Genomic DNA, 18,173 nt, shown 5'->3' with positions numbered 1-18,173 from the left:
AGAAGCAATTACTTTTGTCTTACAAAATATACCGCGTAGTAATTTCTTTGTCTCGCGGAATAGTAACGACTTTTACAGTTGAACAAAAAAAGACGAGTTGACGGTATATGCCTAAAACCGAACTTGCTATGGATTTTGGATTGTGGTGATTACTCGCGTAGTCTTGTCTACTTTTCATAAGGATACTGTTGAGTTGGTTGGGTAAGTTACAAACGGATTGACTTGACAAGGTTTTTGTATTTTACTCTTTTGTGTATGGCAAGATGTTAAAATGTTGAGATATCATAGTGATAGTATTTCTGAAACTATCTTTGCCAAACGGAAAGTTGGATCGCGAATATAGTTGTAATATTTCATTACTTGTTTCAAATCAATATGCGTATAATTTCGAAATGTGACTGGGCGAAAGTTGGTAGTTATGATTGTCAATCTATTTCAATTCAGACTATGTCAAAGTCCTAATATTTCATTTTGGATTATCTGAATTTACCTTTAGTACACCCCGCGAATGGATTCCGACGCCGCACTATAACATTTTTGATAATAAGGACTCAAGGATTTTCAATCAATAATAGACCTACCTGATTTTTTGGTAATGCTAGAGTTGACAAATGATAAGTTGTGTGTTTTTGTTAAGAGTTTGATTTCAAGTTGATAAAGACAATAACTGTATAATGCACATACTTGTGATTCTTGATTCTTGTAGAGTTATAGTTGGTGTTGATTCTATAGGTGTGAAAACAGCGACGCGGAATGTGCGAATAATTCGATCTGGCTGAAAGTCGGCGTCAGTAATATTCAGGTTACGGTCGATTCAAAAGAATTTCTAAAAGGATCAGAGTTGTACCGAATTAAAACATTAAGATACGAATCAACTTGAGTTGTTTAGTGAATTTCATTTCAAGTTGACAAATTGACACATTACTTGTATATTCGCATGATTCTTATCATACAACTAAAGTCGACCACGTTCCGAAGTGTCAAAACATATAGCGACCACCAGAAAGTGTCAAATTGTTGGTTTACGAATCACCGTCTGCGACGACTCTGTGACAAACTAATTACGGAAATATTACCTTGTGAGCGATCGGTATGTCTGTAACACCAAATCATGAGCGATCGCTATGTCTGGAGCATTACCCTGTGAGCGGTCGTAGGATTTTAAAATTATTTCACACCTTTATGAATAAGCGTTCACTTCAAAAAGGATTAGGGTTAGAGCAAAAATAAGTGACAATTTGTCGCTATTCAAGTTACCGACACTGACGGTCTGTTATTCGTTACTTATTAAATCTTACGAGCGAAATCAAGTTCTGTGACAAACTGCTTACGAATATTTCACCGTGTGAGCGATCGATATGCATGTAACACCAAGTCGCGAAAGATGGCTATGTCCGAGACATTATCTGGTCCGCGATCGCAGGGTTTGCAAACTATTTCAAACCTATTTGGAGTGTTAGTTTGTGAGCGTGGTTATTGCTGATATTCGAATCGCCGTCTACGCCGGCTCTGTGGTAATCTAATTACCCAAATATTATCATGCAAGTGATTCCTAGATTTAGCAAACTATTTCACACCCTTTTTGGTGAAAGTACGACATGTCGCCCGCAGTCTATAAACGAAAGTACGAATCATCGCCGCACCCATAATAATAACGATATATCATTGTCGCACTCACCGTAAACTTTAGGATCAACTCGGACCGGTCATATATAATAATTTGCGACATATACATCAGCTAAGAACCAATGACGTCACTATTTACCATACCAGATACATATTCAACACCATGCCGCCGCGCCTATACCCGCAACGTTAGTCAAATCATCAACAGTCTATACCCGAAGGGTCACCATGTCACCGCGCCTATACCTGAAAGGTAACCATGCCATCACGAGTTTTCACGGCACCGTGCCACCGCGCGTATACCCGAAAGGGCGATTCACGGCCGCACCCATAAGACACAGTAGCCGCATGCCACCCCCGCCATAAGACGCAATAGCCGCATGCCAACTCACCCATAAGACATAAGAGCCGCATGCCAACACGAGTTTCGCAGCCGCGTGCGAGCGATCCCTATACTGAAAAGAGTTACCGTGCGAGAGGGGCCATAAGACGCAATAGCCGCATGCGAGCGGGCCCATAAGACATAAGAGCCGCATGCCAACACGAGTTTCCCAGCCGCATGCGAGCGGGCCCATAAGAACCCCTGCCACATCAAGACCGATCTATACTACTACTACTGTTGTCCGAGGGCCTGCGCAGTGAGTTGGCGTGTTTGCGCAGGCTCTTGAAAAATTAGAGGGAACATTGATTGTCATAGCCGGTAATTTTGATGCAGATCGAATGTCATCATGCAAATTCCCCAGCAGAAGATGCCAAGTAGTAACTTCGATTGGAATAAGGATTTAAAGAGTATTAGAAGAACGCAGAGCGGACTCGAACCAGCAACCTTGGTGTTGCAGCTGCGGATCGGCGGATCGCTATCGCCGCCTCGCCACACGCGTTAACGATGTAATTCTAGCCAAACAAAAAACAGACGCGGTCGTGTCATGTATACGTCTATAAACTTGAATTTAGGCAAGCAACTTCAGTACTAACATTAACAACTAACATGTAAAAGAGTTTTAGTCAGGCAGCGTCTTGGAATAAATTTTCATGAAACGTCATCTCCAGATCGCGAAAAAATAGTTCCCGTGGTTCATGACTGGTTTCAACAGCGAGACTACTGACCAGTGCTCATGCACCCATTCACTCTCCGTCACAGCCATAGAAACTGTTGTCAACGTTTCAAAATACATAACTCCAGAACATGCTTGCTATCGTAACACAAAAGAGCGGTTCTGCCACTGCGTGTCACGGTCGTAAGCTGCGAAGAATAATTGGCGCAGAACACCCACCCTTCGATCAGCGGCTCGTGAAAGCGTTTGTCACCTGCGTATCGGACTATGAGTTGACGCTCCCTCTTGGACTTACAAACCAGATCGCTCTTCCCGTCAAAGTTAAAATCTCCCTGAAGTAAAACACCGCCGCCGCACCGATCGAAGGATCCGGACCACACTTTTTTAAATCCGGAATTGCTACCATACGATAATTGGTACACTCCGTAAGCGTTTAAGCAAACAATGTCCAGACGGCCGTCGCCACTAAAGTCTCCGAATACCCAATTTTCCGTTGTAAAAGCGACGTTACATACGTCGTCTATGGCTAAGCTCGTTCTCGATGTAGCGAAAATGGCACCTTCGTTGCACTTTCTCGGGCCGCACGGTTCGGTCTCGACAGACGAAGAACATCTACCACCGGTACACGTCCTTTTTCTGTACCCTTCACAAGTAGCAGAACATTGAGACCACGGCCCGAAAGTTTTCTGGTCAGCGAAACAAGTGTTTAAATCGCATTTTCGCATTTCAACTTCTTTCTGCGACGACGTGCCGCATGCAGCGACTGCATAATTCTTTTCATTTTTACATAATCGCGCTCGAGACTGCAAGCCGGTCCCGCAAGTCTCTCGACACGCAGACCAGTTGCTCCAATCATGCCACAATCCGTTCTTCTTGCAAATCGGCACGGAACATGTCTTTCCATTGCCTGTAATCCATCCGCATGCGTTTGGGCCGTCCAAACAATATCTATATCGTTTTGCCATACTTTTACCATCGTTCGTACATGTCTTTTCACAAGGACCATATGGACCCCACTGACTCCACTCTCCTCCCGGGCAACGTGAAATTTCACAGTCCGATATTTCGAATGACTCTCCTTTGCAATATTGTGAATATTTGTTTTGTTGGGATTCGCAGTATCGATATCGAGTCTTCTTACCTATTCCGCACGTTTCATCACATCTGCTCCAACTCGACCACGCACTCCATTGTAATGCTGCACCAGAAGTGACTTTAGAACACTTATATAAAGCGTTCAATTCATAAATATCTTCAGCAGAGAAATCGCGCCCCCCTAGCACTTCGCCGGTGAAAGATTTCATAGTATCTACATTGCGGTTTATTGAAAAACTAGAACCGATGTAATGCATAAGTGAACCGAAATCATACTTCGAGTTGAAATCTTGAACCTCATTCCTTAATTTCTTTCTAAAATTGTATGCGCCGGTCTTCCTAATCCTTGCCCAATTAATTTCTATGTACGCATCTCGGTCTGGGCGCGACTGTTCATGGTAGAAACCAAGTGCGTGCAGAATCTCGTGCTTTATACCACGTATAATGCATAATGGATTTAATTGGATAACCGCCACTTCGTTTTCGTTCCATGGTCGGCCTACGTGGGATGAACACACAAAGTCCTTTTTAAATTTCAAATGCGTACCTATATGTTCGCTCGTGATCTTTTCGAATTTTATGCAACTAAAAGCTTCAATAGAGGTGAATGACTGCATAATCCAGTCCTTCTGATATTCCAGGAGATTACTTGCGAAATCATATTTAACAACATATTTCCCTCCAACGATTTGTCGGTCATAGATTTCGTGTCCCTTGACAGCGGATCCTACATACGTAGCAAAGTCTTCATCTGTAGATATGTAACCATACTCCTCCATCATATTTGGTACTTCGAATTCTTTAAACTGAATGTCGCCCTGGAAAATGCCCTCCTCGGCACAAGCACATTCTGCCGGACAGCCCGTTTCGTCGGCAGCGAATCCAAATGGACATTGTTCGGAACAGAGAGTAACATCAAAACTACACCGAGACAGAGCGCACATATATACATCTTGGACAGAAGGGGATGGTATGTCACATCTAAAATCGGAATCTGTATCGATGCTTACAGTTCTTGCCGAGTTGGACGTCGAAAAGATGGCGATCGCAGCAGCACTGCCGCATAGCAACATGCTTACAATTAAAATCTTCGCATTCGTGCTCAGAATCGCCGGCGGATGACCATGTTTGTTTTTCAACGATGCACGAGTTGAGTGCTTGTTCGCAGTTTTCCTCATAGCCTTTTAGTTTGAGCATGCACTACATACATAGGTACTAGAGAAGTGAAAAAAAGCATACAGTTAAAAAGTAACAGGCAAGCTTTTCTAGCAGGGTTGTAATGACTCGAGTCACGATTTTTTTGTGACTCGACTTGACTCGACTCATTTTCTTGAAATGGGAAATGACTCGACTCGACTCGAGTCAATATTTGGATTGACTCGACTTGTACTCGAGTCATTACGCATGACTCGTCCCAAGTCATTGACTTGGTTTATTTTATATGACTCGAAGACGAAGAAATTTGCGAATCGTAACGGCTAGATCAACGCATCTGACGAATTCTGCCGACATCGCTATTTGTCACCACTGCTTTCGTTGCACTAGTCTGATATCAGATAGGCCGCCGTAAAAAACAACAGACAATGGTACATAGTAGCAATGTATTGTACAAAATCATCCAGTGATGAAGAGGTAATAATTCCTCCGCAATCAAAGTACCGTACTCAAGACTTTTCAATTATACAAGCAAAGAATCGAAGCAAAGTTCAATTAGAGCCAATGCAATGACCCCGATGGTCAAGTACTTGGAAGAGACTGATAAGCTCATGTGTGGATTTGAAGGCGATGATTATTTACATTTTTGGGCGACTGGAAAGAATGAGTATCCAACGCTCTTCAGTGAGGTTCAAAAATGCTTGTCAATTCCTGCATCTAGTGCACCAGTGGAAAGTGTATTCAGTAAATGTGGATTTATTCTAAGGTCACACCGCTTTAATATATCTGAGGATCTCCTCTCCACTTTGGTATTTTTGAAGTGTAACTCATCATTGATTTGATCTGCCGTCTGTGGAAAACACACAATACCCTCCGCCCATTTGACGTTTTATTAGGTATGTGCATTGCGCACGTGAGTAATAATGAATGGCTAATGTTGTGTGATGTTTGTACAGTAGGGCTCTTCAAGAATAACTTCTTTTTTTTATTTTACTTGATGGCTAGGCTACTTGATAAAATTGTTATGTTGCATTAAAAGAACACTGAATCTGGTTAAATTTTAAAAAGTAGAATCATTGATATGAGAAAAGAAAATTTTGGATGTGAAATTAATGGAGTATTTTTAGTGAGAAATTCTTTCATATAATATAATTACATACTAGTGGTAGGCCGACTATTTTTTCATATAGAAAATATCCTACTCTGATAACTTCGCTTCTTCTTGTTGGAATTGAGCCAAATTTGCTATGAATCATATTTTTACACAATCTAACAATATCATGAGGTATAGCCCGTAAAATTCGAAAATCTCTATTCGTAATTAATACAAAATTTTCTCCCAGAGCATTACTTTCTACCGGTCGGAATTGAGCCAAATTGAAGTATTTTTAGGCAATCTAACAATTCTAAGAAGTAGCCGGAAAATTGGAAAAATGTTTTTTAACAGCCTCAATTATTTCTCCAATGCTGTAACTGCGATGCAGTCTGTAATGCAATTGGGAAAACCTTTAGTAATATCAAAAGGTATCTGTTTTTTGTCACTGCACATAGCCACATGCACGCTTTTACAGCATGCTGGCCTGGTGAAAATACCCCTACATAATCATGCATCTGTTGATTCTCTATCACCTTATTTGTCGACGTGAATTCGTAGGTTCTCTATCAGATCGTATGTAGACTTGAATTTGTTGGTTCTCAATCAGCTATTTGTGAGCTGTCGTCGATGTGGTCGTAATAAAAACTGAATGCTTGCATTTGTGATGTATCAGACTGACAAGATAGATATTTGATTTTAAGTTCTAAGATTAGTAAAGTTATCATATTGGCGGCCTGTCTCGTCTATCTGTAGCATCGGTAAATGAGGACAGGAACTGTCCGTAATCTACCTAAATAAACATGTGCCAAGACTCTGGTAGGGACAAAATAAGCATGTTAGGCAAGCAAGGAATTCGATATCACCCAAGCAGGATTGAAAACATTGGATGAACATGACTTCAATACTGTGACTTGGACTCGGACTCGAGTCATAACACTATGACTCGGACTTGACCCGGTAAACGGTGAATTGGACTCGGACTCGACGTTGAATTGAAAATGACTCGACTTGACTAGAGTCAAAACCACAGAAGTAAGATTGACTCGTGACTCGGAACCATGTGACTTGGTTACAACCCAGTTTTAAATAGCTGGTTCGTGGTACAGAACTTGAATATAGCTTTCAATACAATATCCATTGTAAAATAATATTTATTGAACTCGAAGACTTTACGGACCAGAAAAATGCCCGGCATTTTTACACCTACCTTGGCTAACCGTGTCCAACCGTTTTGAAAAACTCATTAAATCGGCTGTTCACCGTTGTTATTACAGCGTAGACACGCATGTGGTGTACACAACGAAACCCTTGTTGCCCAACTCTCGAAAAGATGTACTTCGGAAAAGTAGAAGTACTTCGTTACTGACCACCTCTGCATATTCGGATGCAAAATTAGATCCATATTTGTCACGAAGGGCATTGGGGGCAGTGGACACTTCTGTAACTATACTCCGTGAACGGATTTTCTTCAGGCTTATAGTAAGATGAACAGAAAAGTTATAAGGCTAGACGACTCTGCCTGTATGATCATAACTTCAATCATAATTAATTGTTATTTAGTTTAAACTTTAAAGTTGTGCTTTGATATCGGCGAGTTTAGAAGTAATCATTTTTAAACTTTAGAATACATTTGCGCTATTTCGAATAAATTAGCGGTCAATTGTTACGCGGGCTATACCTCCAATATAACTGCTAAAAAGTAACATTTAAAAATCAAAGTAAAAATTCCGAAAGTAGTAGTTCGTAATTGCTACTACAAAATATCGCTTAAGCCCATGTCTAATAGGCAGGCCTACGGTAATTTATACCGGTACATCTCTGTTCTTCACGAACCTGAATCACCTACGTCTATAAATGTCGAGTAATCTGGCATCTATATTGGAAATTCATTATTTTTCTACTCTCTCTACCAGAATCGAACGGGAACACAGCCTCCAAAACTTACTTAGTATAGAGATTGTAGGATCTGCAATCTCTATAATGGCAGTATGTAATGCACTCAGCCAAAGAATGTAGGACAAGAAGTGTGGGGAATTGTTTCGTCACACCCTTGTTGCACAGAGGCAGCCATTTGGTCCGAAAAGACCAAAAACAAGTTAGTGCGGCAATAGTTTACGGCGCTATTAATTAACAGTAACAGTATCGAATGGAATCAATATAGAATGTAAACGTTTACATTCTATAGAATCAATGTTTACTAAGCAAACATGGAATCGCAACGACCGATTTGCAGCTTCGTTCCGCTTCGCTGAGGCTGTGGTCAGAAATGTTTTGCGTAAGCGACTGTACGATTTGTGGAAATCCAAAAGTTATCTTCCAGTATAGAATGTAAACGTGGAATGGCAACGACCGATTTTGCAGCTTCGTTCCGCTTCGCTGAAGCTTTAGTCAGACTTATTTTACGGCAGCTACTGTAGGATTTCTGGCAATCCAAAAGTTGTCTTCCAGAGCTCAGAATTTACTGAATCTGGTCTTGATTGAAACCGGAAGTTCGTTACCTTGCTTCTGATTGGTTAGAATTTGTTGTTCTTAGTGATGACTGACAGCGTCGTCGTCAAGGGCATGCTGACTGCGCTAGTCCAGAGGGTGTGTAGATAAATATATTGGAACAATGTTTTGCAACCGTTTCAAAGTTCCAGGCCTTGTCAGGATGAGTCTGTTTGGTTATAACCTGAGATATAACATTCTATCGGTTGCAGTAACATCACCCCAGCAGGAGAAATACCATATTTTTCGGGAATTTCCAGAGTTATTTTTAATTCTAAATGTTACCTTTATCGTAAATAGGGATATTATTAGTAAGACACTTATAATTTGTTGTTATCCACTATGTAGCTCTTGGAGGTACAAAACTTCAATTCACAATTTAATGGCATATTCTTATTGAAATATACCCGAATCTTTTAGTCATATTATTTCGATTGCAGTAATATTGGAAGCTATTCGTAATTCATGGATTCAGCGGTAGTCACCCTAGCAGGAGCGTTATCATTCTTTTCTGAAGACCTGGCTGTAATTGGAAAAGCAGAGTTGTAAATCAAATCCAATCATGTTATCTCGCTGAAGATAGAAGACTTTCAGATTATTGCAAAGATCAGAGCATCTTGGAAAGACGCTGTTTACAAAGTCGCCATCAATTTAGATCAGAGGTCTCAAACACGCGACCCGCCAGAACATTTTGTGCGGCCCGCGACGACATTTTAGATTTATTAATAATTTGACAATATATAAGAGTCACATATATCTTTTCAGGTTATAAAGTGAAAATTCCCTCTTAAATTGCTCCGAAAGCCTTAAACTATAGAAAGTGACTATAGAAAGTGACTATGGAACGGAAACTCCCGTTTTCCCATTGTTAGGTCACGCATGACTGAATCTAGCGGATTCGGACAACCGAGCAATCGCAACGAACGTTGGAGGCGTGAGGTGAGTTATTCCAGTTCCGAGGTAATTTCGGGCAGGTGTAAAGGGTACGGACGGTAATGAGATGGAGACAGCCAAGGAGTCGTGGTTTATATATGTCCTGTGAATGGGATCAGTGTTTTTGTAACCAATACTTATCAACAGAGGACAGTGTTTATTGCAACTCTGGAGTTTCCGATCGACATTATTAATGTACTTGATATTTTCGTATATTATTTTATTTAAAAATTCATATCACTATAACAGCCAGGGTAAGTCAAAGCTTTTATCTGATAGCAGCAAGTGTAATCTTGACTACAAAAGGATGTCAACAACGGATGCGATGTTGAGTGTGCCCGAGACAATTTTAGTTGAAATTGAGACTGATAGTTTGGATATAGATTATTCCGCTGAAGAATATCAGAAGTTCAGGGATTTATCATTGACAGCATCGGAACCCGATTCTCACAGTATTGATTTGTCACTTTTATCACACTATGGAGCTACATTGATTACAGACTGGCAGGAAAGATTTAAAACAACTGGAAATTTAGAGGCCATTATGGAGCAGTATTCTGATTTGATGGAGGGTAGCAGAATTTTCAAGTGTTTTTCTCAGCCGGTTCCCGAAATTGCAGATGCTGCATTACATTTGCTAGAAATAATTGATAGTATTGTTGCATCGAGGCCTGTTGACCATGTTGCACATGCCAGCATTTCAGCAAGAGAGGCAGATATCATCGAGTTTATTGGAGGTTTTGTTTTGCGGCGTGTGAAAACCCGTTTTCTCAGATCACCTCAACTTCATGACATTATATCGAATTTGGAATCAGACTCTCCACAGTTCACTTTGATACCACTGCTGGAGAATATCAAACTCATTTATCCGTCTATGGAAGTACAATCTTTCTTTCAAAACATATTTGTAGAGGCTAGTAGGGAGTTTTCCAAGCCTGCTGCGGAAATCAATGTAGAGCACTTGAAAAAGTGTATTTCTTCATCTAGATTTTTTTACAATTTTGTCGATTACCTCGCTGACTCCGGCCCGTTTACCTCTGAAAGCGTGAAAGAGGTAGTATTTGTAATGACTCTGCTCTACATAAAGACACTGGCATATAGTTTCTCAAGGAAATTGATTGATAGGCTGAGAAAATTCAAATCTAGTACCACAGCAGGCAGCGGCTCTCGTAGTCTCAGAACTGATTTGAAAAAATAAACCAATTCATTAAGAGGTCATAGTTAAGTGACATAATTAGATACTTGATGCGTGAACTCTGACTAGGTGAGAGTAGAGTAGCAGAAATGCAATCTGTGTATTTATTTGATGCAATTCCAATCAATTTTTCATGCGTTTTTGCAGGGGTTCCTCATTCAATTCCGTCCATGCATTTTTATCACCAAATGTTGTGTTGCCGCCTTTCAATTTCTTGATTCCTTTTCTTACAGTTAGGTGTTGGATGGCATAGGCAGCTTGATTGATGTCTGGATTGGAACAACGCGCCCCATGTTGTCGCTGTTTATTGGATATAAGAATTCTAAAAGATAGGAGAGAACGGAGCTGACAATATATTCTCACCACATTTCCGAAAAAGGCCTCCAATACATCCTGTGAGAATGAATGAAGTCCGACATAATTTAAATACTTTCCATCAAGCAAACGCCTACAAAGGCACGCAAAATTTCGTGATGTGAAGCAAAGCCCTTCAAGGGTTGGCATTGCTACCAGTTTCTTGCAGTCTCCTGAAAGACTATCCTGAACATACAATTATATAAGTGAACTTTCATGCAATCTGTTGCATCCCACTTACATGCCACTGCGCAAGGCTGTCAGCAAATGTCTCAAGCCAAAAGATGCGTTTATCATCCAGATTTTTGATTGGATTTTTTGAAGAGCAGTCTACAATTGAAAACCATCTACAAAGATGAAATATCAGGTATACTACATATCATATGTCATAAGTTTATAGGACATACTTGGCGAAATTAAGTATGTAATCCGCCGTGCCCTCTGCTCTTGGTACCTTACTCAACACTTTACCAACCCGCTCATTTAAAACAGCACGAGCCAAACCAACATTCATCTGTTTGACAAGCAGAAATGATAATTTACTGACACTGATCGATCATGTCACAGTTACCTTGCTATATGGCGTCAGTTCAACGTGTACTTTTTTCAGCAAGCTTTCACTCAGCATTGAATGAGATTCGCGCTTGTACAGATCTGAAATATCCGTCCAGACAATCGGACGACCTTGAACATCTATCATTTCCTTTGAACCATTCTTTCTTGAATTATATAAGGAATTACGAGCAGTCTTAACCATGAAAAGCAACAATTAAACACTATGTGTAGAGTAAATTTTACCTAAATTACCTTCAGCAAATGAGGGGGGTCTGACAGCAAGGCAATCGGTCGATGAACAGCTAGTGGATTATGTGCCATAAGATTGCTTCGCATAGTGATTTTGTGACCTTGACTAATGATGCGAAACATCTTTCTGTTGGTTGGATGTCCATCACATATCAAAGCATGAACTTGTAGCCCGGCCTTTTCACATGCAATGATGTTCTTCCAAACCAATGAGGCAAGTCGTCCTGCTGTCATAGACCGTGTGGCGTACCATGCTATTGGCACAGAAACCTTTCTGGTTACGGTCCTTCCGTAAAATACTTTTAAATAAAATATATATTTATATTGGCCCCCATGTTTTTAATAATGCTATACAAGCCATAAATCCTTACCTAAAATGTTACTGGCTAGCTCATTCCTTTTATTTTCTTCAGTCACTGACATGGGATCAACGAGCCCCACCAGTTTGCCTTCTCGCAAGACAAGATTCTCTTTAACTGTTCATTGAATATTTGTCATATATTATTAATATATCTACAAGTCTTAGCCAATTAATACTGTTACTAAGCTTTACTTTTCATCTCGTCCAAACATATAAAGCCGGTCATGTTTTCCCCCTCTTCTTTTCTGACTGCAATTTGCTCCAGTGCCAATTTATTTATGCCTGGACTAGGTGGGATACAGTTTCTGTGAACAATAGAAGTATGCAATTCTCTATATAATATGATGATCTGCTTTTTTATCTACCTGTAGGAGCGAATGGTGCGGTTGCTCGGCAATTGGAGAACATTGCTGCTTCTAATGTGTGCATAGGCTGCTGGGGATCTCGAGTACAACTCAATGCACCATCTCAGAATGTCAGGATGATAGCGGCGACCATTACCTGACCTCTGGGAATTGATCATGTCATCAAGAAATAATTGATGCAAGAACTCATTCATGTTGCCTTTTTCAGTATCAACCATCGCCTATAAATTAACCTTATTAGTTGCATGTTGCTGCCAGTTATGTGTGTGGTCTGCAATAAATACCTGAACCGTCAAATGTACCTGCTCATCCACCTCTACCGTTTCGTCCAAGCTATTTTGGTTATTCGCCTTGATGAATGCTGAGCAGCCATCACAAATATCCAGCGAATCAACTAGAATGTGGGTAATCAAGGTCACAGAGCTCAGTTACACTGACCTTTCCAACGCAGGTTTGTACCTAAAATACGGCATGTCTCGCAGCGATGAATCACAGACACTTTTAGTTCGTGACTACCCATTCTTCCGACCACAGGGTGAGATTTGGTGTCCTGAAATTCTGATCCGACTCCAGAACATACATTTAGTTTCTCCAATTGCTCTAAATATGTCGTATTTCAACATCATTATCACAGTTACTTCAGTGAATTTTCGCAACCTACTGATGACATCATGTAGTTCTATGTAACATATATCCATCTCAAAAAATTGTTTCAAATCCACTGCCCAGCCAAAGCAGTGAAGTTGGTTGTTCCCTGATTGCAGGTCAATGCTTATCCTGAACAAATAATACTTCATAATTGCAGTCATTTTTCAATCTATTTCAGGCTACTTACACGGACACTTATTAATTTTTTCGCTACCTGACACACTATTACACCAATGACTAACAAATTCACCTCAATCTTGGTGCCAGACCAGAATCTTCATCATCTTCATACTGTCCAATCAACCTGCCCTTTTTTTCGTAAAACACCCAATATTCTAAATGATCAAATGTTAGCCATTCACTTGCACATTATATGTATATCCTAGGGACACCACCTGACTCTACTTGTATCTTCATTGCTGCCTTGTGAAGTTTTTCAAAGGTTCTGTAAACCTGTTTTGGAGGTAATTGTTTCCTCTTGCTAGGGGGGTTGCGATGTGGACTCCTGAACACACTAGTCAAATTTTTCGGGAGATTTTCAGTTGGCAGCGCTCCGATCCTAAGCATTTTCCTGGACTTTTTGATTATAATGTCACTTTGACTGAAATGTTGCTCGCAGATTGCCATCCTACATGAAGGAAAACAACTACTGAACAATAACCCCTTCTGGTAACCATTCTATCAGACTCACATTTCTCTACAAAGCTTGTCTGCAATGATTTTCTTTGTCTCACCCCTAACTGAGTACACAAACTTGTGCAGCATTTCTCTGTGGTGTTTTTCTTCCTCGCTGGCTGCAAATTCAGGGCGAAGCACAGTAAAAAGACCAATTCGATTTTTAGATGGCTTTCGAAAGTTGCACTCAGGAACACAACAATTTGATGGAGCCATGTTTGCAAAACCTAATCTTTGAAATACAAAATGATAATAATGTTACTTAGAAGAGCAAAGTCAAGACGGTGATTTGAAAATTGAATGATCAAATCAAGTAATATAACAGCGTTAGCGTAAGGTGGGCGAATTTAAAGTCTGATATCACTAGTCAGCTGCCACTCTTCACAGGCCTGATTAGGACATTGGTTTTTCCTCTGCATTTAGGTGTGTGAGATCAGAGTTGCCGTCGTGATATGACATCAATCCCAGGTGAATATTGCTTGCAAATCGTTTAAACGAGTCATTTTGAACCTTCCAGAAGACCGAAATGTGGCATACATGGTGACCAACATTCTTTTCTTTGGGAGCGAGCGACGACGGGTCTTGTGATGGTGATATGGAGTACCGGTACAATACTTCGTATTGCAGTTCTTGCGGCCACACAGTGATTTACTGATTTCTATAACAAGTAAGACTTTACAGGCTAAACGAATGATACTATATCGTTGTTCCTGCGAAAAAATCCAGTAAATGGTATATGTAAATTGCTAATTGCAAATAGATTGCACATTGCGGCCAGATTTTATCACACAATAACACAAACTGCCTCTCTTCATCGTTTATAAACTCCAGATTTCCGATGAATACTGTCCTCTGTCCATAAGTATTGGTTGCAAAACCACTCACCCTATTCACAAGGCATGAATAAACAACGACTCGATGTGTTGCAGTTGGCTTTCTGCGCCTAAATGCCGCGGCTACCGCTCTCATCTAACCGAAATTGTCTCGAAACTGGAGAATATTACATCTCCTACATTCGTTACGATTGTTCGGTTGTCCAAATCCGCTAGATTCAGTCAGGCGTGACCTAACAATGGGAAAACGGGAGTTTCCGTTCCATAGTCACTTTCTATACTTGAACTATTCATCAAACTTCACTATCACATCAATTGCAAACGCCACCATGCAGTGGAAGATTCACTATTTCCCCACATTTCCAATTCATGATGACAAAACCTGACCCTTAGACGATTGGTGACTGAAATTTGTGAGTTGGACTTGGACGCGACCTTTCCTAGAATAACTCAGACTCGGGCTAACTCGATGGCAAAATGGAAATGACGCAGGATGCCGTGAATTTGTTAGAAACATGGACGCAAAAACTAATCGGGTGTCAGGGTAATAGTAATAGATCAGAAGGTCGCAGCTTGGTATTTCGCTAACTGAGCAAGTAGTTATGGCAACCATCGGCAATCTGTTAGTTACATCTTCGGTCGCTAAACCATGTTATTAAGGTCACTTAAAGGTAGCGAGTACCGTAGTGGTACACTCCGACGATGTCACAGCAATGGGCCGTTCGGCGTTCCGACATTTAAATCACTAGGACACATCCATTAATATATTTCTATTATATTAAAAAAAATTCTGCTCCTATATTTGAAGAGATTTGGCCATGAGATTAATACCCTAGCCTACTTATCAGAAGTATACTCGTATCCTGGATTGGAATTGCAATGATCAACTTGAAAATGTTTTGATATCATATCAGTCTGTATTATCAATCTGTTAAATTCAAAATATGCATAGAAGCTGAAAAATTATAACCCGATAGCTTTTATGATGGCATCATACATTTGTCCGCCCATATGGTCTCTATATCTTATAATTAATATTTATCAATACAACAACAATTCTATTCAAATAGTTATAAATGTGATGATTCTTTTCGTGTCAGTCCTAAATTGATACAAGAGTAAATCACATTTTGATGATGTGGGTTTATTGTCAGTAGTCCGGTGGATCGGCTTACTTTCAATAGAACAATTTATTCCCGCCAAATAAGGCCTACTTGGAAAGACATAGAATACCCCTATAAAGGCTGCGGCCCGCGGCGTCGTCAAAACTGGAAAACTGGCCCGCGAGCACATTTGAGTTTGAGACCTCTGATTTAGATGGAACTGGGGGCATTAGTAGTGCAACGTGTGAATGCCAGCGGGGCAAATGGATTTGCAGCCACATGGCCACAGTTGCGATCTATGTCAACAAAAATGGCATGTCTAAAACCGATCTGCCAAATTCGTGGATTACACACCCAAGAAGGGCATGTAAAGAAATCGTACAGCCGATGAAAGAGTTATTTCCTTCATCCAAAAAATGTTACAGTGCCTTGCCAAGAAAATTTGACATGGAAGATAGAAAATCCTTCCAAACACATATAATGAAAGCTGACACTACGTGCCCAACAAAATGGATTACAGGTCTGGAGCCACTATCACATGTATCTTCATTTGTCACCATAACATAAAATATATCTGATCTCTTCACACTATTCAAAATTTACAAGAATGAATTTTTGAATAAGTGCCGTGTAGACCCGGATCAAATTACCATCGTTGCTGAAGAGACAAAGCTACAATCTCGATCACAATTATGGGGTCGAATGCGCAGTTACAGACTGACTGGAAGCAACTTTGGACGGGTGATGAAAGCTTTCGACAGACATGGTTGCTCTGGTGTCTACCCCGAGTCCCTATTCAGAATGCTTTGTGGTGAATATAATTTATCCTGCAAAAGTGCAATAATGTGGGGTCAGATGCATGAATTGAGGATGTCGCGATAAAAGCATATGAAGACTACACCGGTAACTCTATTATGAAGGTTGGATTGCTTCTATTCCCTTGTGGTTATCTTGGGTGCAGCCCAGATGGAATTATAAGCACTTCTAGTGGCGAAAGAGGGCTATTAGAAATCAAGTGTCCATGGATTCACCGCAATAAAACTATTAATGATATAATGTTTGAGAAACGTGGAAGAGATACTTCTCCATATTTGGATCAATGTGGTTCATTGAAAATCAACCATGAATATTGGCATCAAATCCAGGCCGGAATGGAAGCAGCCAAGACTTCATGGGGTCATTTTGTATTATGGACCACAAAAGATATCCACATCATAAAGGTGGCAAAGGACAATCGTTGGGGCGAAACCAACTTCCCTATAAGTTGACTGATTTTTATTTGAATTCGTTTCTGCCTCATTTTACTGCTAAATAAGTTTTATAAAAACATCCATTGCAGGGATACGTATAATATATTTTGTGTGCTTCTTATCAACAGTAATCGGTACATTGAAGGGATTCAAACATATTCAAAAAGTAAAGTATGTAACAATAAAATTTCACACCATGAAGTTCGCACTGTAACAACAAACTTTGAATTAGCATATAGGCCTACGGTAGAATAATGACAACGCATTCAAGAAAGAAAAACTGCAGTGTCTCAATCCTTTCCAAATCCAAGCACCATGATTATTTTGAATTAAAAAAATCTATATCTGCGCTGTCTCATTCGATTTTAGGTATCGATCAAATACGCCATCAATAGTTCGAGACTGAAAATTTACTAAAGCTCCACATAATTGTACTAGCTGATTGACAAATGGTCTCTTCTTACTCGTGATTGTAGCTAAAATTTTGTAATTATGGATTCTTTCTATTGCTCTCTCCACGTGAGAGAGAGAGAGAGAGAGTCTTTATTTTCATCAAACCAAAATACATAACACACGGCAGTGGTGGTACAGAAAATATGCATGCACAGTATTCGGTATTAGATAGGAATGATCGATAAGACCGTGAGGGTCATCTAGTCTGATCACACCAGCATCAAACAGGTACACTTGACTCTAAACAGTCTGGCTGTAAAAAAAGTTACAGTAGTTAAAAAAATAAAATAGAAGAAAAATTAAACGATGGTAGCAAATGATCAATGAAGCAATGTCTGGGCGAGGTAGGGCAACAGTGTTAGTGTAACGATAAGAGGTGATCAAGTAGGGCTTTTTTGAATCTATTATAGGGCAATTCACGGATATGTGGTGTATTCGACAACTTGCTATCTTTTTGCAGAACCTCGCCTCAGTCTCAGTAAATTGCTTTTTTCCAGCTAGAAATGGTAGAAGATTCAAGGACACTCCACTTGGCATCAATTCATGAATAATAAATCCTTTGTCTGCCAGAACTAAATCCCCAGCCTGTTATAAAGAAGTATAATATCATCCAGGGTTGTAAGTATCAAAGTCACAAGAAGTGCTATCACACAATGGGACTTCGATCGGGTCATGTCTAATTTCT

General features: G+C 40.1%; 1 protein-coding gene and 1 long non-coding RNA gene across 2 annotated transcripts; one reads left to right on the top strand and one right to left on the bottom strand.

Annotated features, from left to right (window-relative positions):
* Nucleotides 1-2,545: 2,545 nt before the first annotated feature.
* On the bottom strand, nucleotides 2,546-5,905 carry LOC145433219 (uncharacterized). Its single transcript, XM_080310230.1, has one exon. It carries the CDS (start codon nucleotides 4,952-4,954, stop codon nucleotides 2,783-2,785), a length of 2,172 nt encoding a protein of 723 aa, XP_080166356.1. The 5' UTR covers nucleotides 4,955-5,905; the 3' UTR covers nucleotides 2,546-2,782.
* A 2,710-nt stretch (nucleotides 5,906-8,615) lies between these two features.
* On the top strand, nucleotides 8,616-12,823 carry LOC145433220 (uncharacterized). The gene is made up of 3 exons (XR_013913072.1): nucleotides 8,616-9,453; nucleotides 10,876-11,363; nucleotides 12,533-12,823. It is a non-coding gene; the product is annotated as an uncharacterized LOC145433220 (long non-coding RNA).
* Nucleotides 12,824-18,173: the final 5,350 nt, after the last annotated feature.

The sequence above is a fragment of the Botryllus schlosseri genome, chromosome 2 (genome assembly GCF_051294905.1).
Source record: "Botryllus schlosseri isolate E-star chromosome 2, Bs_hap1, whole genome shotgun sequence".
NCBI classification, from domain to species: domain Eukaryota; kingdom Metazoa; phylum Chordata; class Ascidiacea; order Stolidobranchia; family Styelidae; genus Botryllus; species Botryllus schlosseri.
This window is presented reverse-complemented; position numbering and strand designations above follow the sequence as displayed.